The following is a 25,924-nucleotide window of genomic DNA, read 5'->3' on the forward strand; positions in this document are numbered from 1 at the left end:
TCATGATCAGGCCCTGCTCAGATCTACCACCTAGAGATGCTGCAGTGTCCACAAACACACTGCCCGGTATAAAGACCGGAGGAGATCGGAGGACGGATCCATTGTCCCATACTATAAACTCCATACAACTATATATGCGCACTACCAGCCACTACCAGAAGGAGGAGCCATTTACACGGTTTCCAGCACTAAGCCACACCTCCAAATCGTCACCGTAGCAGCTAAGCTCCGCCTACTGGAAGGCGGAGCCACCGCCTCGACCGAAAGAAGATGTGGAAGAGGTGAGGGCGGAGCCAGATAAGGTTCGACCACTAAGCCACACCTACCAGGAGGAGTGTCTACGCACAGGTCATGTGACATTTCTGCAGTTTCCGCCTCCCCTTACTTCCGGGTTGTTGTGTACGACCGGTGGAAGATTCAAAGCAATGCAGCAATAGACCGTACGTATGGGAGAGACCACTGGGCGCACACCGAGGGGGGTTCTGGTAGTTCTATTTCGGAGGATGTAAAAGGACGGAAAGAGCGGGGTGGTGTCGTGATATGAATGGATTACACCTGGCGATAGAGATATGTAGCTGACTGTCGTCTGCGCTCGTCAGTGGTCTGAGCCATGGTGTCAGGTGATGGAGCTCCTCTGTCCGGCCGTTGTCTGTATAGGTGAAGGTGTCTCGCTCTGTGCTGGCTGTCAATGACTGGGCGGTCACGTGATGGTTACACAGGTGTCTGCGGCATCATCACGTGATACGTCTCATTCCCTGACAGCAATATAGGTCACCTAACCAGGAGCACAGGGCACTGTACAGATGCGGGGTGACCGGACCTTACTGCGAGTGTGCCGTCCTGCAGTGAGTCTATGGGAGCCAGAATGTAGGTGTGGAGGAGGGCAGGTGTCTTCACACTCGTACGCACTGGGTCAGTTATTCATTCACTTTTTGCTTTGCTTTTACTTCTCCTGGTTTCTCCAGTACACAATAATTTTGTGCTGTTCCTGTCTGCTACAGAGGGTCTGTCCGGAGCCCCCTCACTGCGGCGTCCTGTGCTACATTGTAAAAGGTCAGAGACCCCAGGAAGTGACTATACTGGGGCTGTACCGGGGTACAGAGGGTCTGCCCGGAGCCCCCTCACCACGGCGTCCTGTGCTATATTGTAAAAGGTCAGAGACCCCAGGAGGGGACTATACTGGGGCTGTACCGGGGTACAGAGGGTCTGTCCGGAGCCCCCTCACCGCGGCGTCCTGTGCTACATTGTAAAAGGTCAGAAACCCCAGGAAGTGACTATACTGGGGCTGTACCGGGGTACAGAGGGTCTGTCCGGAGCCCCCTCACCACGGCGTCCTGTGCTACATTGTAAAAGGTCAGAGACCCCAGGAAGTGACTATACTGGGGCTGTACCGGGGTACAGAGGGTCTGTCCGGAGCCCCCTCAGTACAGCGTCGTGTGCTACATTGTAAAAGGATAGACCCCAGGAAGCAACAATACTGCGGCTGAACTGGGGTACAGAGGGTCTGTCCGGAGCCCCCTCAACGCGGCCTCCTGTGCTACATTGTAAAAGGATAGACCGCAGGAAGTGACTATACTGGGGCTGTACCGGGGTACAGAGGGTCTGTCCGGAGCCCCCTCAGCGCGGCGTCCTGTGCTACATTGTAAAAGGATAGACCCCAGGAAGCGACTATACTGGGGCTGTGCTGGGGTACAGAGGGTCTGTCCGGAGCCCCCTCACCGTGGCGTCCTGTGCTACATTGTAAAAGGTCAGAGACCCCAGGAAGTGACTATATTGGGGCTGTACCGGGGTACAGAGGGTCTGTCTGGAGCCCCCTCACCGTGGCGTCCTGTGCTACATTGTAAAAGGTCAGAGACCCCAGGAAGTGACTATACTGGGGCTGTGCTGGGGTACAGAGGGTCTGTCCGGAGCCCCCTCACCGCGGCGTCCTGTGCTACATTGTAAAAGGTTAGAGACCCCAGGAGGGGACTATACTGGGGCTGTACCGGGGTACAGAGGGTCTGTCTGGAGCCCCCTCAGCGCAGTGTCCTGTGCTACATTGTAAAAGGTCAGAGACCCCAGGAAACTACTACACTGGGGGCATTGCCAGGGTACAAAGGGTCTGTCCGGAGCCTCCTCAGCGCAGCGTCCTGTACAACATTGTAAACGGTCAGAGAACCCAGGCAGCGACTACAATGGGGGCATTGCCAGGGTACAAAGGGTCTGTGCGGAGCCCCCTCAGCGCGACGTCCTGTGTTACATTGTGAAAGGATGGAGACCGCAGGGAATGACTATACTGCGGCAGTTCCGAGTGCACTGGAGGGGTGGGGAGTGCTGTGCATTGGTAGAGAGTCAGTGGGATTGCTGTGTCGGGTGTACTGGCTGGGGGGGGCTGCGCCTGGCAATGACTCTAAGGGCGATACTACCGCTATATGGGCTTGTCCCTTAGGTGGTGCCAAATCCAGCCCGTCACATCATTGTATGTGGCCCGTAAGGTCCAGGCACAGAAGGATTTAAATTGTCACTCTGGCGCCATCCTAGCTGCAGGCGGCACATGCACAGATTCATGTCATCGTGGAGTTTAGTAAAATGGCATCAGTGGCACTGAGGTTTGTAGACCAAAAAACCCCTCTTAAAACAGTTACTGTATTAGTCAAGGTTAAAAATCAATATTATTGCAAGAAAAAACTACTAAGAACATAGTTGTATTCTGACCAAAGTCTGAAAGGTGAATAGGGAGCAAAGGACACACATCTAGTGCATGGATAGTGGAGTATCGCTTAGCCCTGTGCGCACGCTGCGCTTTTGCTGCAGAAAATGTCCTTCCCCAGCAAAACCTATGGTAAAAAAAAATGCTGTGCGCACACTACCTTTTTTTTTTTTTTTTTTTTTTTTTTTAACAAACAGGGTTTGCTGCAAGTTTTCTGCAGCAAAAAGAATGTGCATGTCACTTCTTTTTTGCAGGTACTTGCAGTTTTTGCCATGGATTGGTCAAAAACCGCAGGGAACAACCCGCGGGCAAATCACGGTAAAACCGCATGTGGTTTTTGAGTGCGGTTTGCTGCGTTTTTGTTTTCCACGGGTGTGGTAATCTTTCAGAGGGGGTCTGGAATTTTCTGCACAAAATTCCATTTTCTAGTGCGCACATAGCCTTATGTGGGCTGTCGTCTAAACTGTGATATACCACTAATGGTAAATAGTAAGATACATGGAGGGGGACAACCTTAGGCTAACAATACCCTCCCTGTCTCCTACCTACTAGCGGAGGGCATAAAAACAATAGGGCATAAATAGGCTCAGTGGTTAGCACTGCAGTCTTGCAGCGCTGGGGTCCTGGGTTGAAATCCCACCAAGGACACCATCTGCAAGGAGTTTGTATGTTCTCCCCGTGTTTCTATGGGTTTTCTCCAGCTTCTCCGATGTTCTACCACACTCCAAAGACATACAGATAGGGAATTTGGATTGTGAGCCCCAATGGGGACAGTGTTCCTGATCTATGTAAAGCGCTCCGGAATATGTTAGCGCTATATAAAAATAAAGATTTGGGGTTTTATTTTATGTTAAGTCACTCACCGACACAGATACACAGCAATTGGCCGCCATGAATAAATGAGTGAAGAAGAGACTACACAAAAACAACATAAATATGCCCCTTTGCTGTGTCTGTGTGAGTTAGGGGTGCTTCACACACAGCGAGCTCGCTGCCGAGATCGCTGCTGAGTCACGCTTTTTGTGACGCAGCAGTGACCTCATTAGCGATCTCGCTGTGTGTGACACTGAGCAGCGATCTGGCCCCTGCTGCGAGATCGCTGCTCGTTACACACAGCCCTGGTTCGTTTTCTTCAAAGGCGCTCTCCCACTGTGACACACAGATCACTGTGTGTGACAGCGAGAGAGCGACAAATGAAGCGAGCAGGGAGCAGGAGCCGGCGTCTGACAGCTGAGGTAAGCTGTATCCAAGATAAACATCGGGTAACCAAGGTGGTTACCCGATATTTACCTTAGTTACCAGCCTCTGCAGCTCTCACGCTGCCTGTGCTGCCGGCTCCGGCTCTCTGCACATGTAGCTGCTGTACACATCGGGTTAATTAACCCGATGTGTACAGCAGCTAGGAGAGCAAGGAGCCAGCGCTAAGCAGTGTGCGCGGCTCCCTGCTCTCTGCACATGTAGCTGCATTACACATCGGGTTAATTAACCCGATGTGTACTGTAGCTAGGAGAGCAAGGAGCCAGCGCTCAGTGTGCGCGGCTCCCTGCTCCCTGCTCACACTGGTAACTAATGTAAACATCGGGTAACCATTCCCGATGTTTACCTTAGTTACCAGTCTCCGCAGCTTCCAGACGGCGGCTCCGTGCAAGCGCAGCGTCGCTTGCACGTCGCTGCTGGCTGGGGGCTGTTCACTGGTCGCTGGTGAGATCTGCCTGTTTGACAGCTCACCAGCGACCATGTAGCGATGCAGCAGCGATCCTGACCAGGTCAGATCGCTGGTCGGATCGCTGCTGCATCGCTAAGTGTGAAGGTACCCTTAGTGACTATTATCATCTTATCTATTGAGACTAATTATTTATGCACTATTGTTTTGACTTGAGACAGTATTGGCACTTTTGTATTTCTGGTGACGGGTGTCATTTATTGGCAAGAAGAGTATTCGGGATAGATTAGGGGTAGCCAACGCAGAGCAGGGGCACCCAAAAAATTATGGTGCATCTCCGCTGGTAGGTAGGCGACAGGGAGGGTATTGTTAGCCTTAGGTTGTCCCCCTCCATGTGTCCTACTATTTACCATTAGTGGTTTATCACAGTTTAAACGATGGCCCACATAAGGGATACCCCTCTATCCAGGCACTAGACGTGTCTCCTTTGCTCCCTATTCACCTGACGGGTCTGAATAGAAGTATGTTTTTAGTAGTTTTTTCTTGCAATAATATTGCTTTTTTTTTAACCTTGACTAATAAAGTAACTGTTTTTAAGAGGGTGTTTTTTGGTCTATAATATTATTTTTTTTTCTTCTTGGTTTCTATTATTCTTTCGTCTTGTTGCATTGGCAGTGAGTAATCTGTGTTGACAAGGTTTTCTTGAAGACTGCCCAGAGATAAATCTGTGCAAGCGCAAAATTTAAATGATGAAAAAAAGACACCTAGAGACGGCAGAGGGGCCGGAGCAGAGATGAAGACCCTTCCGCCAGTCCCACATGAAGAGATCAATAAAGAAAACCTCCAACACAGAATAAAGAAAATATACAAAATGAATTTTCTCACCACAGATCTCATTTTCATCAGTATGACAGCGCCAATGTGCTGCTGAGAGGTTCTCTTTACAGAGCAGTGTGGAGGTGTGCGCCAAAACTCAAAGTCTAAGATTATACCCGCCTCCTAGGCTGGTGCCACCCCATCTGCTATGTACTGACTGCATTTTACATTGACACGAGAAGTTGGTGCCATCTTTGAAATCAAGGGAATGCAATCAGCAGACATTTAATAAAGGGGGTGTCATAAGCACAGGGAACAAGTTCCACCATTGAACCTTTAAACTCAGCTCAGAGGTAGCCAGTGCTTGGCATAGGGGCCTGCAAAAGGGAGCAGATTCCATCTTTGAGTCAGCGCAAATTCAGCCAGTATTTAGCATAGGGAAAAGTCTATCTAGACTCTGAGGTCCCAGACAGTGCCCGTGGCTCTACAAAGCAGAGGGGATGGTGCCTGTAGCCCTACAAAGCAGGAGGACGGTGCCCGTAGCCCTACAAAGTAGGAGGACGGTGCCCGTAGCCCTACAAAAGAGGGGACGGTGCCCGTAGCCCTACAAAGCAGAGGAGACAGTGCCTGTAGCCCTACAAAGCAGGAGGACTGTGCCCGTAGCCCTACAAAGCAGAGGAGACAGTGCCTGTAGCCCTACAAAGCAGGAGGACGGTGCCCATAGCCCTACAAAGCAGAGGAGATGGTGCCCGTAGCCCTGCAAAGCAGGGGGGACAGTGCCCGTAGCTCTACAAAGCAGGGGGGACGGCGCCCGTAGCCCTACAAAGCAGGGGGGGGACGGCGCCCGTAGCCCTACAAAGCAGGGGGGACGGCGCCCGTAGCCCTACAAAGCAGGGGGATATCACTCCTGCGGCCCTGCTGCTCAGGAACAGATTTTGTGCCACCCTTCTACTCAGGAGAAATATAAAAAAACTGACCCGCACATCCAACAAATGTGAACAGGTGCTAACTGAAAAAACATGCACCTGTTCACATTTGTTGGATGTGCGGGTCAGTTTTTGGATATTTGTAGTGAGTCTTTTTCTGACTGAGCACTCCGCCCTAAGACCTGGCTGTGTTCATAACCATTATAGCAGGAGCCTAGCAGCCCATACATGGAGGTTTTCAGTCCAAATAGTGGCATTTTTCCCAGATACGGATGTTTATAACCTAGATAGTGGCATTTAAGTTAGGTTCCCGGGTTACAGAGATTACCTTGCAGTTGGTTCCCGGGCTTACATGCATTGGCCAATACATAAACTAAATATCTCTCTTTTGCAGTAATGCAGTGCCATATTTTCCCGTGTACATTTTTGGCTTTTTCAGTGTGCGACTGTGCATTTATACCCTTCTACTCAGGGACCGATCTTGTAGAGCCCCTGGCCATTTTGTACATTGCAGTCCATGCTCGTTCCTTGTTACATGGAGGTCTGCATGAGCCTTTACAATTACAAGTGGCCCTTAGAAGGCATCTATAATGCTGACGTGGCCCTCGGTGAAAATGAGTTTGACACCCCTGCCTTAGGGGATTTGCGAGCAGCGTCTTTGAGATGTCAGCAGAACCGCCAAGTTTTTCCAAAGTGAAAGCATTTAATTTTCCTGACGCGTCTTTGGCGTTGTGTTTTTAGTTGTTATATTGGTGTTTTTCTATACTTAAAGTATATATGTAGACGGCTTCCAAACCCTGAAGCAGTTAACAGAGTGACATAAGACGGGACATGTACACAGCAATGCTCTTTTTATATTGCTTGGCACTGTGTCCATTTTCTTGGTGCTCTTCACAGTGGCATTAGCCATTAGATTTTCTTTTTTCTCCAGGTTCTTTGCTATGCAAAATAATAAGAGAATGTCCTGCATGATAAAGGGGGAAATAACGATCAGACATGTTTGCTTTTTTACATGACCTATCCTGTTATACTGTGGGGGGATATGAGGCTGCCAAAGATGTCCAGCAGCCGCTTATTTGCCCCCCACTACCACCACCTTACAGAACATATCTTGTCCAGGCCATTTGGATAATGTTGGTGAGATATGTGAGGAGTCTTCTGGGGTCCGTGGTGGGATACACATCCGATGAACAACTCATGCTGAATAACTAAAGGTCACCATACACCATCAGTGCTCCCCCATATATATGCACAGCCCATTCCGCTGAGTGTGCATGTGTTTTCATTGGGAACTGTAGAACACATCCCTGCTTATCTACTGTGGGGCCAAAGGATCGGGCATGATGAAATCCTACGTGTTTGATCTTTTCACAGACATCTAACAGCGTCCGTGGGTGGGAACATCCCTGTATGTTGGACACATCAACATAGTTGGGTTCGGCCAGCTTTTAATATCTATGAAGGTGTCTGAAGATCCACCTTAAAGGCATGCAGGTATCCCCTGTGTGCCACTGTGCTTTTTTTCTGAAGCACTCAATTATTCATAAGGAATTTGGAGTTGTTTCTGTCCACACGTCTATATGAAAAAGTGCTTTAGATACATTGAGTAATCGTAAATCGTACGCAGACCGACCGGCGGCAGAATGCAACCGCCTATCGGTAAACTTTTACAGATCGGTGGTCGTTTGCCTATTTACTCAGACAGACCAAAGCAGACGATGGTCATTGAGCGATCTATACTAGATGTGGATTTTCACAAAATAACGAAATTGATATCTCCTGCTGCAGTGGCGCCGGCCTCCGTGTATGTTTCAGAAACAAGTCTTCATCAGGGGCTTAGTGCTGAAGCATATGGTGCCAGCGCCATGAAAGCAGGATTACTCATTGGGTATCATTTCTTTCTGACTCTGCCTTACCACCACCTTCAACTTTTTGACAGTTTGTTATTAATGCCCTAGGTATCCATTTGTCGATACTGTTTGGTGGGCACACATCATAGACAGTACAATCATAGACCACTCCTGCCGGCGATTCGGCTGCTTCCGCCGACATCGCATAACAGAGCGGAGGCTTCTCATCCGCTCTGCTGTGTAGATGGACAGGACAGCTGACGTCCTGCTGAGACCCAGTTGTCAAACTGGGGGAGACAGCTGGCAATCAGCATTACACTGGCTGTACTGCCCCATCTACAGAGCAGAGCGGAAAAGAAGCCTCCACTCTGCTGGCCAAGCCATTGTGTATCGCTGGCAGGAGTGGTCTGTGACTGCTCTGTGCCGATGAACAACGGCGCCGGGCACAACAGGCAGGTAAGTAGCAACTATCAGCCTGTTAGTGCTCAGGCACATTTTTTTTATTATTAAAGTCCCAGATATACCCTTTAAAGCACTACTCCAGCATTCATTTTAATATCACTGCTGGAGTAGTGCTGTAAGTCCCCTACGTCTATCTTATCCTCGCCTTTTCCCAACTTTGTCTATTTGTAGCGGCACTCCGGTCAGTCTCCGGCGATATGGGACCTGCCAGTGTTTCATGGAGCGCGCCTGAGGTCACAACTTAATAGTATTCTATGAGAGCCTCGTTCTGGCTCCCATTGACTTTTATTGAGCACTTATGGCATATCTTTTGACTTCTGGCCCACGGCGCTGAAAAAGTATCAGAACACCAGAGGGTGTGTATAAGACTGGGGCAGGGGTTCAGATTTACAGCGCCACTCCTGAAGTGAAAAAACCCCAAACCCTGGAGTGGTGCTTTAATAAAGATATATATTATTTATCTATGTACTGTTTCTTTTTGGTGTCCCGTTCTTCATCCGTTAGGTAGCCAGCTCATAGGCCTATGATAGCGGCATCCATTACATTTACTTGTTTCTTGTTTTCATTTTCTTGCACTTTTGCTGCTGAAACCTTTGTTCACCCTAATTAAAAGTATAGAGCTTGTTGACACTCTTGTGTTTGCTCTGTAAAAAAAAAAGTGAGTGACTTCTGAAATCTCCTACACATGCTGTGTATTTTTTCTATGCGGATTTGAACCATCAGAGTGATTTATTTATTTATTTTTTTTTGCAATCTACCGCAAGTCAATCTAGTGTGTAGACAGGACCGGACTGTCCCGATTAGGTACAGCTTATAACGGGGAGATGTTATATCAAAATAGTATTAAAGAAGTATCCCATGTTATTTACATGTACCTTTATGCTCATTTGTTTTTTTTCTTGGGCTTGTCTGGGTTTTCCCCACCAATTTCTTGTCTTGCCGGAAGGAATCTACTGCAGATACTCAATGTGTGCACATACTTTAATGGCGATTTTAATGCAGTGAGTTCTGGCCATTAGACCCCATTTGGGCTGGAATTTGTAGCTGTAAAGTGGAGCGATCTGCCGCCGGGGTCCGGACCACCGAATAGGGATTTGGGATGTCTGTCCTGGTGGCTGTTTCCACAACAACAATTAACTGTATGGTACTTGTAGTGTTTTTGGAAGATGGTGGGGTTTTTTTTCTAACCCCTTTTAATCTCTCTCCCCTTTTCTGCCCCTGACAGATGGCCCGGTGACCATCACTTCTCATACTGAAGGCCCCTTTAATTACCAAGATGAGCAAATTCCCAGAAGATTTCCGGGCTGACTTAGAGAGGAGTCTACCGGCGATCGCCTCCATCAACTCTTCCCTGAGCCAGAGTTTGTCCCCGCAGTTCTACCTTCCCCCGGAGCAGCGCAGGGCGATCTCTGATGTGCGGCGGACGTTCTGCCTTTTCGTCACATTTGATCTGCTTTTCATATCTCTCTTGTGGATCATTGAGCTGAATGTAAGTACAACATACTTCAAATGGCACATCCAGGCTTCCATAGTTCACTACTGATGTAGTGGAGCTGCCTTGTATTTGGAACAGGCATCATTATAATATAACATGTGATCTGTGTTGTTTTACATGGGACTGCAGAAAAACTTCCTACGTTTTCCACTGCTTTATTACTCTGACCCACGGTGATGCTCACATAAAGATATCGCATATTCACTTATCAGACCTGTGACGCTGCTCTGTACTGCGGCCAGTGTCCCTGCATCCTCCCGTCTTCCACTCCCAGCAGAGGACGTAGAGTGACTCAATCACTTTCTTTTAAGGCCTTAACCCCTTCACGACCACGGGCAGTAAAATTACGTTCTATTTTAACGTGACTTAACGACCAGGGACGTAATTTTACTGCCTAAACTTCATTTGATTGCCGTGGCCATAGCAACGGCTTTCAAATGATGTCCCCTGCTGTTTCTTACAGCAGGGGACCTTTGCTTGACCCCAGGGGGGGGGGCATCGCCACCCCCCATAGGCGATCGATGTGATTGGCTGTTCAAATCGGAACCGCCAATCACATTGATCACGCTGTTTTCGGCAAAAAAAAATGCCAAAAATAGTGTGATCTTGTAAAATCCAGCTAGGACCGGGGCTGCAGCAGCTCCGATCATTGGCTGGAAGCAAGCAGACACCGTGGCCCCCCCTGCAGCACTGATTGGAGCGATCGTGCTATGACGCGCAATCAGTGTGCAGTGGGGCGGTCTGATCTGCCGGTGGCCGCCCTGCCCAGGCCTGTGCTGGTCTGGGGACCCTCCCCCAACATGTCTGCAGCGTGCAGCACTGGCTGGTACTAGTGGTACCACGCCACCGCTGCTGCTGCCGCTGCTGTCACGTCGCAGGAGCGGTGAGTATTGTGCTCACCTTGCAGCCCCTGCGCGCTTCCGTAATGGCCCCTGCTCGTGCCCCCTGCGATCTGCCCCCCCCCCCCCCCCCCGACATCCCGATCTGCCCCCCCGACATCCCGATCTGCCCCCCGCAATCTCTATTCTGCAGCTCCTCCGGTATCCCTCCTCCCCTGCTCTCTTGCAGCCCCTGCGCGCTCTTGTGATTTGCTCCTGCCCGTGCCCCCTGCGATCTGCCCCCCGCCATCCCGATCTTCCCCCCCGCCATCCCGATCTTCCCCCCCGCCATCCCGATCTTCCCCCCCCCGACATCCCGATCTTCCCCCCCCCGACATCCCGATCTGCCCCCCCCCCCGACATCCCGATCTGCCCCCCCCCCCGACATCCCGATCTGCCCCCCCCCCCCCGACATCCCGATCTGCCCCCCCCCCCCGACATCCCGATCTGCCCCCCGACATCCCGATCTGCCCCCCGACATCCCGATCTGCCCCCCGACATCCCGATCTGCCCCCCGACATCCTAGTCTGCCCCCCGACATCCCAATCTGCCGGCCTCCCCCGTGATCTCTATTCTGCAGCTCCTCCGGTATCTCCCCCTCTGCTCTCCCCCTCCCCCTCTGCTGTCCCCGTCCCCCTCTGCTGTCCCCGTCCCCCCGACGTCCTCTTACCTGTCTTCACCGGCCGATCACATCTGCCTCCATCGCTGGGTCCTTCTTCCTGGGTCTTCTGCTGAGCTGTCCAACTTCCTGGCTGCTGCTGTAAAGCTGTTCCTTGCCTTCTGTTCCTCCTGCTAAACCTCTGGGTACTGTGAGTATAACTTTTTTTTTTTTTCTTTTTTTTTCCTCTATCCCCTGTCCAGTTTTACACCTCATGCGTCCGTGCGTCCCGCCGAGCGCTGATCAGGGATGCACATAATGTATCTGCATCCGTGGTCAGTTTTCGGCGGGACTTTTTTTCCCGTATTCCCGACGCTTTTTGTATCGCATCTGTCCGTGCGTCCCGCCGAGCGCTGATCAGGGATGCACATAACGGATCGGCATCCCTGCTCAATTTTTGGCGTGACAAAAAGCATCGGGGATACGGAAAAAAAAGTCACGCCAAAAATTGAGCAGGGATGCCAATCCGTTATGTGCATCCCTGATCAGCGCTCGGCGGGACGCACGGACTGATGCAATACAAAAAGCGTCGGGGATACGGAAAAAAAAAGTATCGCATCTGTCTGTGCGTCCCGCTGAGCGCGGATCAACATCCCTGCTCAATTTTTGGCGTGACTTTTTTTTTTTTTTTTTTTTCCGTATCCCCAGCGCTTTTTGTATCTCATCCGACCGTGCCTCCTGCAGCGGCCGATCAGTGCACCGCGTCTGTGCGTTTGAAAAGTCAAATGGCGTTCCTTGTCTTCTGAGCCCCGCCATGCGCCCAAACAATTGATTTCCACCACATGTGAGGTATCTGCGTACTTGGGAAAAATTGCACAATACGTTTTATGGTGCATTCTTTCCTGATACCGTTGTAAAAAGAAAAAAAAAAAACTACTTTGTTGCTGCAAAAATTTAAAAAAAAAATTAAAAAAAAAATAAATTTTCACGGTTCAACGTTATCAACTTTCAGTGGAGCCCCTGGGGGTACAAGGGGCTCACTAAACATCTAGATAAATTCCTTGAGGGGTCTAGTTCCAAAATGGGGTAATTTGTGGGGGAGCTCCACTGTTTAGGCACCATGGGGGGGGGGGTCTAAAAACGTGACATGGCGTCCGCTAATGATTCCAATCAATTTTGCTGTCAAATGGTGCCCTTCTCTTCTGAGCCCCGCCATGCGCCCAACAATTACTTTCCACCACATGTGAGGTATCTGCGTACTCAGGAGAAAATGGACAATACGTTTTATGGTGCATTTTTTCCTGATACCCTTGTGAAAAAAAAAGCTACCTAGTTGAAGCAACAGTTTTGTGGTAAAAAATATTTTTTTTTTCTTTTCACGGCTCAACGTTATAAACTTCTGTGAAGCCCCCAGGTGTTCAAAGTGCTCACCAAACATCTAGAAAAAATATTTGAGGGCTCTAGTTTCCAAAATGGGGTCACTTGTGGGGGAGCTCCATTGTTTAGGCACCTCAGGGGGTCTTCAAACCTGACATGGCGTCCGCTAATGAGTGCAGCTAATTTTGCATTCAAATGGCGCTCCTTGCCTTCCGAGCACTGCCGTGTGTCCAAACAATTGATTTCCACCACATATGAGGTATCTGCGTACTCAGGAGAAAATGGACAATACATTTTATGTTGCATTTTTTTCCCGATACCCTTGTGAAAAAAAAAAGCTACCTAGTTGAAGCAACAGTTTTGTGGTAAAAAATGTTTTTTTTCTTTTCACGGCTCAACGTTATAAACTTCTGTGAAGCTCCCAGGTGTTCAAAGTGCTCATCAAACATCTAGAAAAAATATTTGAGGGCTCTAGTTTCCAAAATGGGGTCACTTATGGGGGAGCTCCATTGTTTAGGCACCTCAGGGGGTCTTCAAACCCGACATGGCGTCCGCTAATGAGTGCAGCTAATTTTGTGTTCAAAAATTCAAATGGCGCTCCTTCCCTTTCGACCTCTGCCGTGCGCCCAAACAATTGATTTTTACCCCATATGGGGTATCAGCGTACTCAGGAGACAATGCACAATAAATTGTAGGGTGCACTTTCTCTTTTCTCCCTTGTAAAAATGAAAATGTTATGGCTAAAGTAACATTTTTGTGTTAAAAAGTAAAATTTTCATTTTTTCCTTCCACATTGCTTTGGTTCCTGTGACGCACCTAAAGGGTTAATAAACTTCTTGGATGTGGTTTTGAGCAGTGTGAGGGGTGCAGTTTTTAGAATGGGGTCACTTTTGGATATTTTCTGTCACCTCGGCCTCTCAAAGTCACTTCAAATGTGATGTGGTCCCTAAAAAAAAAATATTTTGTAAATTTTGTTGGAAAAATGAGAAATTGCTGATGAACTTTGACCCCTTCTAACTTCCTAACGAAAAAAAAATTTCTTTCGAAAATTGCGCTGATGTAAAGTTGACAAGTGGGAAATGTTATTTAGTAACTATTTTGTGACATATCTCTCAGATTTATGGGCATACATTTTCAAAGTTTGAAATTTTCCAAATTTTCGCACAATTTCCTAAATTTTCACAAATAAACGCAAAAAGTATCGGCCTAAATTTACCACTGACATGAAGTACAATATGTCACGAAAAAACATTGTCAGAATCGCCAGGATCCGTTAAAGCGTTCCTGAGTTATAACCTGTCAAAGTGACACTGGTCAGAATTGCAAAAAATGGCCCGGTCATTAGGGTGTTTTAGTGGCCGGGGGTGAAGGGGTTAAAGAAATAGTCTCTTAGCTCTTTCTTCCAGCTTGGCTGGTGCATGATCGCTGCAGCTAATTAATGACCACTAGTAGGCTGCAGCGGTCAATGACACCCCACTTGAAGACTGAGCAAGGAGATCACCAGTTTCCCAGGCAGCAGTATGGAGGAGCACGAGGGTCTGATAGGCAAGTATGGATATTTTATTTTTACACCACCTTGGGCATTTGCATGGACAACCCCTTTTAATGCAGAGTTTTCATGATCTAAAAACAACACCTTCACAAATATATTTGGCTGTGCCATATCAGTATGTAGCTTCCTGGTTTTACGATAGGTTCTGTTTACTTGTTAAATACATATTTTCAGGTCAAAGGGATTTTCCACTTTCAGGACAGAAAGTCCAAATTCTCTAAAGTAACAATCAGAGCTGTTACTCACCCTCCCTGGGTCCACTGCTGGTTCCCGTTGCACCTCTAGTTTCGGCAGCAGTAGTGACATCACGATAACAGTACATATTACCGCTGTAGACAATCTCTGAGCTGAGTGGTTACCAGGGCACAACCACTGAGTTTGATGATTGCCTACAGTGGTGATGTGCGCTGTCAACTGGACATCACTGCAGCAAAAATACTGCGACCCGAGCTGTAGCGTGGTGTTAGCGCTGGACCCAGGGAGGGCGATTCAGGTCCACATTCCTGAAAGTGGAAAATCCCTTTAAACATACCTAATCCTAGTGTACTATCTAAACCACCTGCACATAAGATGGCTGTCGTTTTGCCAGATGCTCTGACTTCCTCATAAACCCCAAAATTCAGCTTGTCGAAGTGTACATGTTGTTTTAATAGTGATAAGGGGCTACCAGAACCTACTGGTTTAGAGAACATAAAGGAGCTAAGAGGCTCATATGCGGTCAGTCCAACCATTGCTTACCCTGACTGCAGATGTGGAAGGTACAGCTGTTCTACCCCCTTTCACACACAGATTATTCTGCTGCCAACATTGCGTTTGTCCTGTGTAGACCCAGCTATTGGGTGGCACAATATTAGAAAACCTGGCTGCTTTCTCCTGGAAACAGCCTCACACTTGTCTGTGGGTTGTGTCTGGTATTGCAGCACATATCTGTTGAAGTAAATGATGGTGAGCTGCAATACTAGACACAACCTGTGAATATAGAAAGCGGCCATATATTTCCAATCCTGTATATTGTCTCCCAATATATGAGTGTGTTCCAGCATCAATAAATAACCTTGTTGAGTAATTCTGCCCTTAGGAGCTCACAATCCACAAAGGCCGCCCGGGTTATTGTTTTACATGTGACACTGACAAATGAGCTTCACTTTTTCGCTTCCAGCTTTTCTCTGATAAGGTCGTTTATCAGTATGAAATGTGGAAATGGGGATTTAAAGTGCAGCAGGCGCAGTGCCCATCCATCTATCACTCGCTAATAGGGCAGGTAACACAGTTAGTATTGACTCTGCCTCCTGCCGGGATTCACCGACAACATAGTACTGGCAGATTCACATTTCCACTAACAAAATATCTTTGTTCTACTTTCTCCTTGTCTTACAAAATGATTTGTAGTAAAAACATAAATTGGAACAGAAAACCCCACTATTATCTCACACGATTTTAATGGAAGGGGTTTTCTTTGGCACAAGTATTTATTGAAACTTATTACCAAGTGATCTATAGGACACCTATTATACAAATTGACAACAGGGAACGACAGCCAGACGATAAGCAACAGATCCAAAAGCCAGGTGGGTAGAAGTAGTCCAAGAGCTTGTGTATCTGATGGAATGTACTGTGTGGTATCAGGCGGGCAGTATACAGGAGCTGGCATCCTGCCTGCCCTGCCTCTCACTGCAGGTTCTGTAAAGTAACTCCGCACTCCTTTTAATGGAGTAGTAAAAGATTATTTGTGCGCAAAAAAAAAAGTTACATATGACATTTTAGTCCACAATCCGAGTCAGGACGGATTGAGAAAAAAAATAAAAATCTTTATTTTTATATAGCGCTAACATATTCCACAGCGCTTCTCATACATCAGGAATGCTGTCCCCATTGAGGCTCACAATCTAAATTCCCTATTTGAATGTCTTTGGAGTGTGGGAGGAAACTGGAGTACCCGGAGGAAACCCACACAAACACGGGGAGAACATACAAACTCCTTGCAGATGGTGTCCTTGGTGGGATTCGAACCCAGGACCCCAGCGCTGCAAGGCTACAGTGCTAACCACTGTGCCACCGTGATACGAGAAGATAACAGTTGCACCATAGTAGTAATGGAAAATCAGCAGCTCTATAGGCAGAGCGATAGTCGTCAACATGTGTCAGGTACTTGTCCATGGAGACTGCCACCCTGCTCCTCGAAGGCTCGCCCCAAGTGGTTTGTATTTGCTACAGCCTCAAAACCAAAGCCTCAGGAGTTGTGGTCTCTACTAAGTACAATGTCGGATTTCATGCAATTCTTCAGTGCTTTTGCACCTTTTTGTTATTGGTGTCACCATTGTATTTTAACCAGGAATGCTTACTGTTCTTTTCTTAGCCCTCCATGTCCTCTATTGATCCAGAGGGAGATAAATGGGAAAAAACATGTTAGTACGAGGAGTATTAGATCTTACATAATGCTCCATCGGGACCAGAACTCATGATGTATCTGAATTCCTCTAGTTGTTTTTGAGGATTAAGTATGTATATATTACATTGTCCGAATTCATTTACAATCTGTAATCACTGCTTGGTGTCATTACCCTCTGTTCTCTATACTACCCCTTGCAATACACCAGGGAGACTGGCGGTGAGCCTTAAGGCCCAGTCACACACAACGACTTACCAGCGATGCCGAAAACGATGCGACCTGATAGGGATCGCAGGTAAACTGCTGGGAGATCTCAGGTGAGATGTCACACAGTCAGATCTTACCAGCGATGCAGGAACAATACAGGTCGCAGTAGCGACCTGTATAATGATCTCAGCAGTCACTGTGACCCTGTCACACAGTGTCAAACACAGCGATGTGTCCTGCCCAGCAGGACATCGCCTTTAAAGAAAATGGCCTGGACCATTCTGCAACGACCGGCGACCTCACAGCAGATCGCTGGTAGATGGCACACATAACAAGATCACTAACGGGATCGCTACTGAGTTACAGAAACCGTGACTCAGCTGCGATCTCGCTAGCGATCTTATGTGTGACGCTACCTTTAGAGGGGACACAATTAAAATCTACATATTTAATTGCCCACCGTTCACAATTGGGCATTTTCTTAGAGGGCCAATCAGATGTAAGAGCTCATTATCGTGCCTGTCTGATACCTATACGACATACATACGTGGGCATCTGTACATTATTCTATATAGTATCGTAACAGACTTTATTTGACCCTGCCTACTTCTACCCACCTGTTTATTGTATGTGATGCCTATTATCTATTGTTTTGCTGTCATTTGTTGTGTGATATTCTTTGTATTAGGGGTCCTGCTATTTTTTGGGAGCTATGATGCCGCCACATTTGGTTCTCACTCGGCTCCTCCAGAAATACATTATTAGATCTTTGATAACTTGTTAACGGAAGACAATGTAAGGACCTGGACTGTCCGATATCTCCCTTGTTAATAGAATAAGGAGCCTCATACCAGATCTCTATCAGGCAGATGGCTGGCTTCTACAGAATACAAGGAGATTCATCATACATGTATGTATTCCAGAATTAGGGATCCCTACTTCCTCCCAATGATCTCCCATGTTTTGGGGGAAAATTCACTAGATACAAGTCCCCTTATTGGCCCAGTGTAAGCAATCAGCTGTGATCTGTAAGGAAGCTCAACTGGTGTTTTCATTCTCCTGCAGCGCTACCACAGGAGGAATAAAGAATGGTTACCATTGAAATGTATAGTCTGTGTGGACTTTGCAGATGTGGGGTCCTCTAGGCTAGATAATATAATATGTATTCACTTATATAGCGCTATTGATTCCACAGTGTTTTACATACATTTACAACACTGTCCCCATTAGAGCTCACAAGCCAAAGCCTCTATCAGTATGTCTTTGGAGTGTGGGAGGAAACCGGAGACCCCAGAGGAAACTCACACAAACACGGGGAGAACATACAAACTCCTTGCAGATGTTGTCCTTGGTGGGATTTGAACCCAGGACCCAGCGCTGCAAGATTGCAGTGCAAACCACTGAGCCACCGTGCTGCCCAGATGTGCCCGGTCACTGCTCTCCTCACTGGCTAATATGAGGTCCAGTCCCCCGAAATCAATAACACAGAATTCCATTTCCATACAAATGACGTGTCTTTTCTCTTTCTTTCTCTTAGACTAATAATGGGATTGAGAAGAATTTGGAAAAAGAGATTTTGGACTACCAGTTTAGCACCTCGTTTTTTGACATCTTTGTAAGTGATGGCGCTTGTCCTTCAGACTGGACACCAGTCCCTGTGCACATAGATGACCCTATAATCTTTTTACTTGTATCTCATGGCTCCGAGTCACACAATATCCAGTTATAGTGCCGATTCATTTTGCAGTAAAAATCCCCCCACCCACGTTGGACCAACATCAGCTGCCCAAGGTTATATTGATGGGTTCAGCCAGACAGTCTGTGTATGGGAGCACAAGACAACTGCTCATCAGGGGAGATGTCAATCAGGCATGTCTGAGCTCAGACTGCTGATCACTTTGTTCTTCTGGAGATAAGCCACTCTGATGATGGCTCTCTGATAGGGAACACTCAGCTCTCCTGTGTATGGGGAGAGCCAGCACCATCTTTCGGCTGACTGCCATCTAATGTGTGTGGTAGACTCGGCCGAAGTCCTGCCAAACCTGATTGCTCTTTTTCTGACCTCCGTTCTTTAGTTATTTTCAGTGCCACTCTGAGCCAAATTATCTACAATCGTATGGAAACTAGGGACTGCATGAAATCCGTTGACAACTAATTTTTTTTCTCCATTGAACAGGATTTATCCATTCAGCTAAAAGTTGGCTGGTAAATGGTGGCTTTGTGCTAGTGGCTGCTGAGTAATAGGCTCCAAGCGCACGCTGCAGAAAAGTTAATAACAAAACTGCACCTTTTAGCCACAAAAACGCACCTCGGGCCAAAAAACTGCTTGTGTTTTTGCCTAATTTTTTTAAAGGAATCCTGTCAGGTGCAATATGCACCCAGGACCACGAGCCGTTCTGGGTGCATATTGCTAATCCCTGCCTAACTGTCCCTTTATACACTAGCATAGATAAAGGGATCTTTAGAAAAAGTATTGCTACAGATCCATTCTGATAGGTTAATGAGTGCAGTGCGCAGTCGCAAGGGCGTTACTTCCCCAACTTGTCCGCTCTCTTAGCATGTTAGTATACCCACAGGGGCTTGCTAACATGCTATTCAATACCCATTGCCATCAGCGGTGACACGCGTACCTGTGTCCATTGTCACCTCCTCAGATGCCAGATTTAAGCTTGGCGCGTTTCCCCAGCACTTCCGATCATGCGCTGTATGAAGCCAGGTATACATGTCCCAGCTTCAGAGAGGTCTAGTGCGCATGACCAGGGTTTGAGATTGGGAGTGATGAGCCTGTCCTGTTCTCCCCCGCTGCTCATGCATGCGATATCTACGCTTCACATACTATGCCACTTTTTGCTCTACATATGAGGAGTTTTCTATATTAATATGTAGACACTAGGATCCCAGAGCCATTTTGGGGGGAGATTATTTCTCTGTTTAATAGGACAAATTCCAGAATAGGGTTAGTATAGAGGGATCTGTGGCATAGTCTTGTTTCACAATGCATAGACCTATTGTCCCATGTTCTCTCTGTTCTGTATATTGTATCCTAAGTATCAGACTGTGCTCTTACCATTCTCCATTGGCTTGTGTTCTCAGGTCCTGGCAGTCTTCCGGTTCTCTGTTTTGCTGCTGGGCTATGCGATCCTCCGACTCAGACATTGGTGGGCTATTGCTGTAAGTGTTTCGGGGGAAATAAAATATTTCATTCCATAGTAGTTTAGTATCATAGATACCGTCTGTCATTTCATAGCTGGCAGTTGTGAAATTTACAAGAATAACTAAACTTCCTTCATGATTTTTTCATATTTAGCAGGCACCTTAATTGCCTGCAGATCATTGGGGGATCGGGTCCTGAGACCCCTACCGATCGCTCAGTAGAACCCTGAGAAGTGCACAGCTCAGGTCACAGAATCACCTCTCGCCTGTGATCGCACGCTTTCCATTGAACTGCACCTGTCTTCCATCTACTGAGCTGTTCACTTCTCTAGGGGAGGGGGTCAGTTTCGCTGTCTGTAGGGGCTTAGCACCCAGAACTCCACCCCAATCTGTAGGCAAGTATACAGCCTGCTAAATATAAAAAAATCTGAAGAAAATGTTACTTTCTTTGTCGCTCCATTGGGAGACCCAGACAATTGGGTGTATAGCTTCTGCCTCCGGAGGCCACACAAAGTATTACACTTAAAAGTGTAAAGCCCCTCCCCTTCTGCCTATACACCCCCCGTGCTTCACAGGCTCCTTAGTTTTTATGCTTTGTGCAAAGGAGGCTGACATCCACGCATAGCTCCACATCTTAGTCAGCAGCAGCTGCTGACTAGGTCGGATGGAAGAAAAGAGGGCCCATAACAGGGCCCCCAGCATGCTCCCTTCTCACCCCACTCTGGTCGGCGGTGCTGTTAAGGTTGAGGTACCCATTGCGGGTACATAGGCAGGAGCCACATGCTGTTTTCCTTCCCCATCCCTTAATGGGCTCTGGGTGAAATGGGATCCTAATCGGTCTCCAGGCACTGGGACCGTGCTCCCTCCGCAGCCCCTGGGGAATCTGCTGGACAGGAGCCGGGTATCGTCAGTGACAAGGCCCTGCTACTGTGAGGTACTCTGTGTCCCCTTGGGGGACCGCGCATGGAGCGCTTGTGCCATACACACTGCAGCACTGCTGGGTGTGTTAGTGCGCCAGGGACTACCGCGCCGACCGCGCTTATTTGCCGGCCGCGCTTATAACTTTAGTTCCCGGCTTTTGCGGCCTAGTATCGCATATTCCCGCCCCCAGGCCTGCCAGTCAGGGGAAGGGCGGGACGCTGCACAGGACGTCAGCGCTGAGGGCTAGAGCATACTTTGTATACTCCTCCTCCCTCACTCAGCACAGTGGGGCATCAGATTCCCGCACTTTCTAGGGCACGCCCACGGCCCCCTCCTCCCCACAGAACGCCGGCAGCCATTCCTGTCAGCACTTCTGACGCTGGAGAGGAGAGACAACACGGCTCTGGGAGGCCCAGGCAGGGAATCTGGTGATCACACAACCGCTTTGAGCGGTCGGTAAGCAGCACCTGTGGTGCTGGCCCCACTGAGTGCCGAAGTGTACATATATATATATGCTTATATGCTATACATTTACACTGTACGGTCGCACTGTTGATTTTTGGCTATATACCCTCCTGGATTGTACTCAGAGGAGACAACAGCATGTCGTCCGCAAAAAGCAAGGGTGCCAAAGCACAGGCTTACTTTGCAACCTGTACCTCATGTGCGGCTATACTACCGGCAGGTTCCACCGATCCTCATTGTGTGCAATGCTCGGCCCCTGTGGCACTTACTCAGCCGGAGCCTCTGCTACTGGTGGCCCAGGTGGAACCACCTGCTACCACTGTCCAGGTGACAGGGACGGAGTTTGCAGTATTTGCTGACAAACTGTCTGAGAGTATGGATAAATGGTCTGCTAAGATACTAGAAGCCTTACAGTCCAGACCGGTGACTCAGGCCCCGGGCACTGTTGAATCATTGACCCCAGGCCCCCCTCAGTTGGAGCAGCAAAGTGCTCCTGGGGTGACCCATAGGTCCCAGGGTGAGGTCTCTGACACGGACCGCAGTCCCAGGCCGCCTAAGCGGGCTCGCTGGGAAATTCCCTCGACTTCATCACACTGTTCAGGGTCTCAGCAGGAGGACTCTCTGGATGATGAAGCGGAGGTAGCAGATCAGGATTCTGATCCTGAGGCCGCTCTCAACCTAGATACACCTGAAGGTGACGCCATAGTGAATGACCTTATAGCGACCATCAATCAGGTGTTGGATATTTCTCCCCCAGCTCCTCCAATTGAGGAGTCAGCTTCTCAGCAGGAGAAATTCCGTTTCAGGTTTCCCAAGCGTACATTGAGTACGTTTCTGGATCACTCTGACTTCAGAGAGGCAGTCCAGAAACACCGAGCTTGTCCAGATAAGCGTTTTTCCAAGCGCCTTAAGGATACACGTTATCCCTTCCCCCCTGACGTTGTCAAGGGCTGGGCTCAGTGTCCCAAGGTGGATCCTCCAGTCTCCAGACTGGCGGCTAGATCCATAGTTGCAGTGGAAGATGGGGCTTCACTCAAAGATGCCACTGACAGCTTCATAGATGGATTTCAACCAGAGCTCCATCTGTCTATCGGCGCGTCTTTTGCTCCAGCATTCGCAGCCGTATGGGCACTCCAAGCTATCTCAGCTTGTCATGCGCAGATTAATGCAGTCACACGTACGTCTGCTCCGCAAGTGGTGTCCTTAACCTCTCAGGCGTCGGCGTTTGCGTCCTACGCCATTAATGCTGTCCTGGACTCTGCGAGCCGTACGGCGGTAGCATCCGCCAATTCGGTGGCAGTCCGCAGGGCCATGTGGCTACGTGAATGGAAGGCAGACTCTGCTTCCAAAAAGTTCTTAACCGGTTTGCCATTTTCTGGCGACCGCCTGTTTGGTGAGTGATTTGGATGAAATCATTAAACAATCCAAGGGAAAGGACTCATCCTTACCCCAGTCCAAACAAAACAGACCTCAACCACGGAAGGTACAATCGAGGTTTCGGTCCTTTCGGTCCGCGGGCAGGTCTCAATTCTCCTCGTCCAAAAGGCCTCAGAAGGATCAGAGGAACTCCGATTCATGGCGGTCTAAGTCACGTCCTAAAAAGACCGCCGGAGGAACCGCTCCCAAAGCGGCCTCCTCGTGACTTTCGGCCTCCTCACACAGCATCCTCGGTCGGTGGCAGGCTCTCCCGCTTTTGCGACGCCTGGCTGCCACAGGTAAAAGACCGTTGGGTGAGAGACATTCTGTCTCACGGTTACAGGATAGAGTTCAGCTCTCGTCCTCCGACTCGGTTCTTCAAAACATCTCCGCCCCCCGAGCGAGCCGATGCTCTTCTTCAGGCGGTGGGCACTCTGAAGGCAGAAGGCGTGGTGATTCCTGTTCCTTTTCAGCAACAGGGTCACGGTTTTTACTCCAACTTGTTCGTGGTGCCGAAAAAGGACGGATCCTTCCGTCCTGTTCTGGACCTAAAACTGCTCAACAAACACGTAAAAACCAGGCGGTTCCGGATGGAATCGCTCCGCTCCGTCATCGCCTCAATGTCCCAAGGTGATTTCCTAGCATCAATCGACATCAAAGATGCTTATCTCCACGTACCGATTGCACCAGAGCATCAGCGCTTCCTGCGTTTCGCCATAGGGGACGAACACCTTCAGTTCGTGGCACTGCCTTTCGGCCTGGCGACGGCCCCACGGGTCTTCACCAAGGTCATGGCAACAGTAGTAGCAGTCCTGCACTCTCAGGGACACTCGGTGATCCCTTACTTGGACGATCTGCTTGTCAAGGCACCCTCTCAAGTGGCATGCCAACACAGCCTGAACATTGCTCTGGACACTCTCCAGAGTTTCGGGTGGATCATCAATTTTCCAAAGTCAAATCTGACACCGGCCCAATCACTGACATATCTTGGCATGGAGTTTCATACTCTCTCCGCGATAGTGAAGCTTCCGCTGGACAAACAGCGTTCACTACAGACAGGGGTGCAATCTCTCCTTCAGGGCCAGTCACACCCCTTGAGGCGCCTCATGCACTTCCTAGGGAAGATGGTAGCAGCAATGGAGGCAGTTCCTTTTGCGCAGTTTCATCTGCGTCCACTTCAATGGGACATTCTCCGCAAATGGGACAGGAAGTCGACGTCCCTCGACAGGAACGTCTCCCTTTCTCAGGCAGCCAAAACTTCCCTTCGGTGGTGGCTTCTTCCCACTTCATTGTCGAAGGGGAAATCCTTCCTACCCCCATCCTGGGCGGTGGTCACGACGGACGCGAGTCTGTCAGGGTGGGGAGCGGTCTTTCTCCACCACAGGGCTCAGGGTACTTGGACTCAGCCAGAGTCCTCCCTTCAGATCAATGTTTTGGAGATAAGGGCAGTGTATCTTGCCCTGAAGGCGTTCCAGCCGTGGCTGGAAGGCAAGCAGATCCGAATTCAGTCGGACAACTCCACAGCGGTGGCATACATCAACCACCAAGGCGGAACACGCAGTCGGCAAGCCTTCCAGGAAGTCCGGCGGATTCTGCTATGGGTGGAAGCCACAGCCTCCACCATATCCGCAGTTCACATCCCGGGCGTAGAAAACTGGGAAGCAGACTTTCTCAGTCGCCAGGGCATGGACGCAGGGGAATGGTCCCTTCACCCGGACGTGTTTCAAGAGATCTGTTGCCGCTGGGGGAAGCCGGACGTCGACCTAATGGCGTCCCGGCACAACAACAAGGTCCCGGCATTCATGGCACGGTCTCAAGATCACAGAGCTCTGGCGGCAGACGCCTTAGTTCAGGATTGGTCGCAGTTTCAACTCCCTTATGTGTTTCCTCCTCTGGCACTGTTGCCCAGAGTGTTACGCAAGATCAGGTCCGACTGCCGCCGCGCCATCCTCGTCGCTCTAGACTGGCCGAGGAGGTCGTGGTACCCGGATCTGTGGCATCTCACGGTGGGCCAACCGTGGGCACTACCAGACCGACCAGACTTGCTGTCTCAAGGGCCGTTTTTCCATCTGAATTCTGCGGCCCTCAACCTGACTGTGTGGCCATTGAGTCCTGGATCCTAGCGTCTTCAGGGTTATCTCAAGAGGTCATTGCCACTATGAGACAGGCTAGGAAACCAACGTCCGCCAAGATCTACCACAGGACGTGGAGGATTTTCTTATCTTGGTGCTCTGATCAGGGGTTTTCTCCCTGGCCATTTGCCTTGCCCACTTTTCTTTCCTTCCTTCAATCCGGATTGGAAAAAGGTTTGTCGCTCGGCTCCCTTAAGGGACAAGTCTCAGCGCTCTCTGTGTTTTTTCAGAAGCGCCTAGCCAGACTTCCACAGGTACGCACGTTCCTGCAGGGGGTTTGTCACATAGTCCCTCCTTACAAGCGGCCGTTAGAACCCTGGGATCTGAACAGGGTGCTGATGGCTCTTCAGAAGCCACCTTTCGAGCCAATGAAGGATATTTCTCTCTCACGCCTTTCGCAGAAAGTGGTCTTCCTAGTAGCAGTCACATCACTTCGGAGAGTGTCTGAGCTAGCAGCGCTGTCATGCAAAGCCCCCTTCCTGGTGTTTCACCAGGACAAGGTGGTTCTGCGTCCGGTTCCGGAATTTCTCCCTAAGGTGGTATCCCCCTTTTATCTCAATCAGGATATCTCCTTACCCTCTTTTTGTCCTCATCCAGTTCACCAATGTGAAAGGGATTTGCACTTGTTAGATCTGGTGAGAGCACTCAGACTCTACATTTCTCGTACGGCGCCCCTGCGCCGCTCGGATGCACTCTTTGTCCTTGTCGCTGGCCAGCGTAAAGGGTCACAGGCTTCCAAATCAACCCTGGCTCGGTGGATCAAGGAACCAATTCTCGAAGCTTACCGATCTTCTGGGCTTCCGGTTCCTTCAGGGCTGAAGGCCCATTCTACCAGAGCCGTGGGTGCGTCCTGGGCTTTGCGGCATCAGGCTACGGCTCAGCAGGTGTGTCAGGCAGCTACCTGGTCGAGCCTGCACACTTTCACGAAACACTAT

The 25,924-nt window shown here is 49.2% G+C and overlaps 1 protein-coding gene across 3 annotated transcripts in view; it reads left to right on the plus strand.

The window, feature by feature from the left end:
* Nucleotides 1-363: 363 nt before the first annotated feature.
* The window catches only part of STARD3 (StAR related lipid transfer domain containing 3), a 64,138-nt gene continuing 38,577 nt past the window's right edge, over nucleotides 364-25,924 (plus strand). Inside the window, exons 1-4 of one of the 3 annotated variants that reach the window (XM_075347660.1) lie at nucleotides 364-440; nucleotides 9,632-9,895; nucleotides 18,440-18,517; nucleotides 19,996-20,073. In XM_075347660.1, the coding sequence (XP_075203775.1) occupies nucleotides 9,683-9,895; nucleotides 18,440-18,517; nucleotides 19,996-20,073 (369 nt within the window). In that variant the 5' untranslated portion in view covers nucleotides 364-440; nucleotides 9,632-9,682. Of the gene's footprint in view, nucleotides 441-829; nucleotides 913-9,631; nucleotides 9,896-18,439; nucleotides 18,518-19,995; nucleotides 20,074-25,924 lie in introns of those variants that run through there. The other 2 variants (XM_075347661.1, XM_075347662.1) reach the window with 2 other exon arrangements.

This window comes from Anomaloglossus baeobatrachus, chromosome 5, assembly GCF_048569485.1.
Source record: "Anomaloglossus baeobatrachus isolate aAnoBae1 chromosome 5, aAnoBae1.hap1, whole genome shotgun sequence".
NCBI lineage: Eukaryota > Metazoa > Chordata > Amphibia > Anura > Aromobatidae > Anomaloglossus > Anomaloglossus baeobatrachus.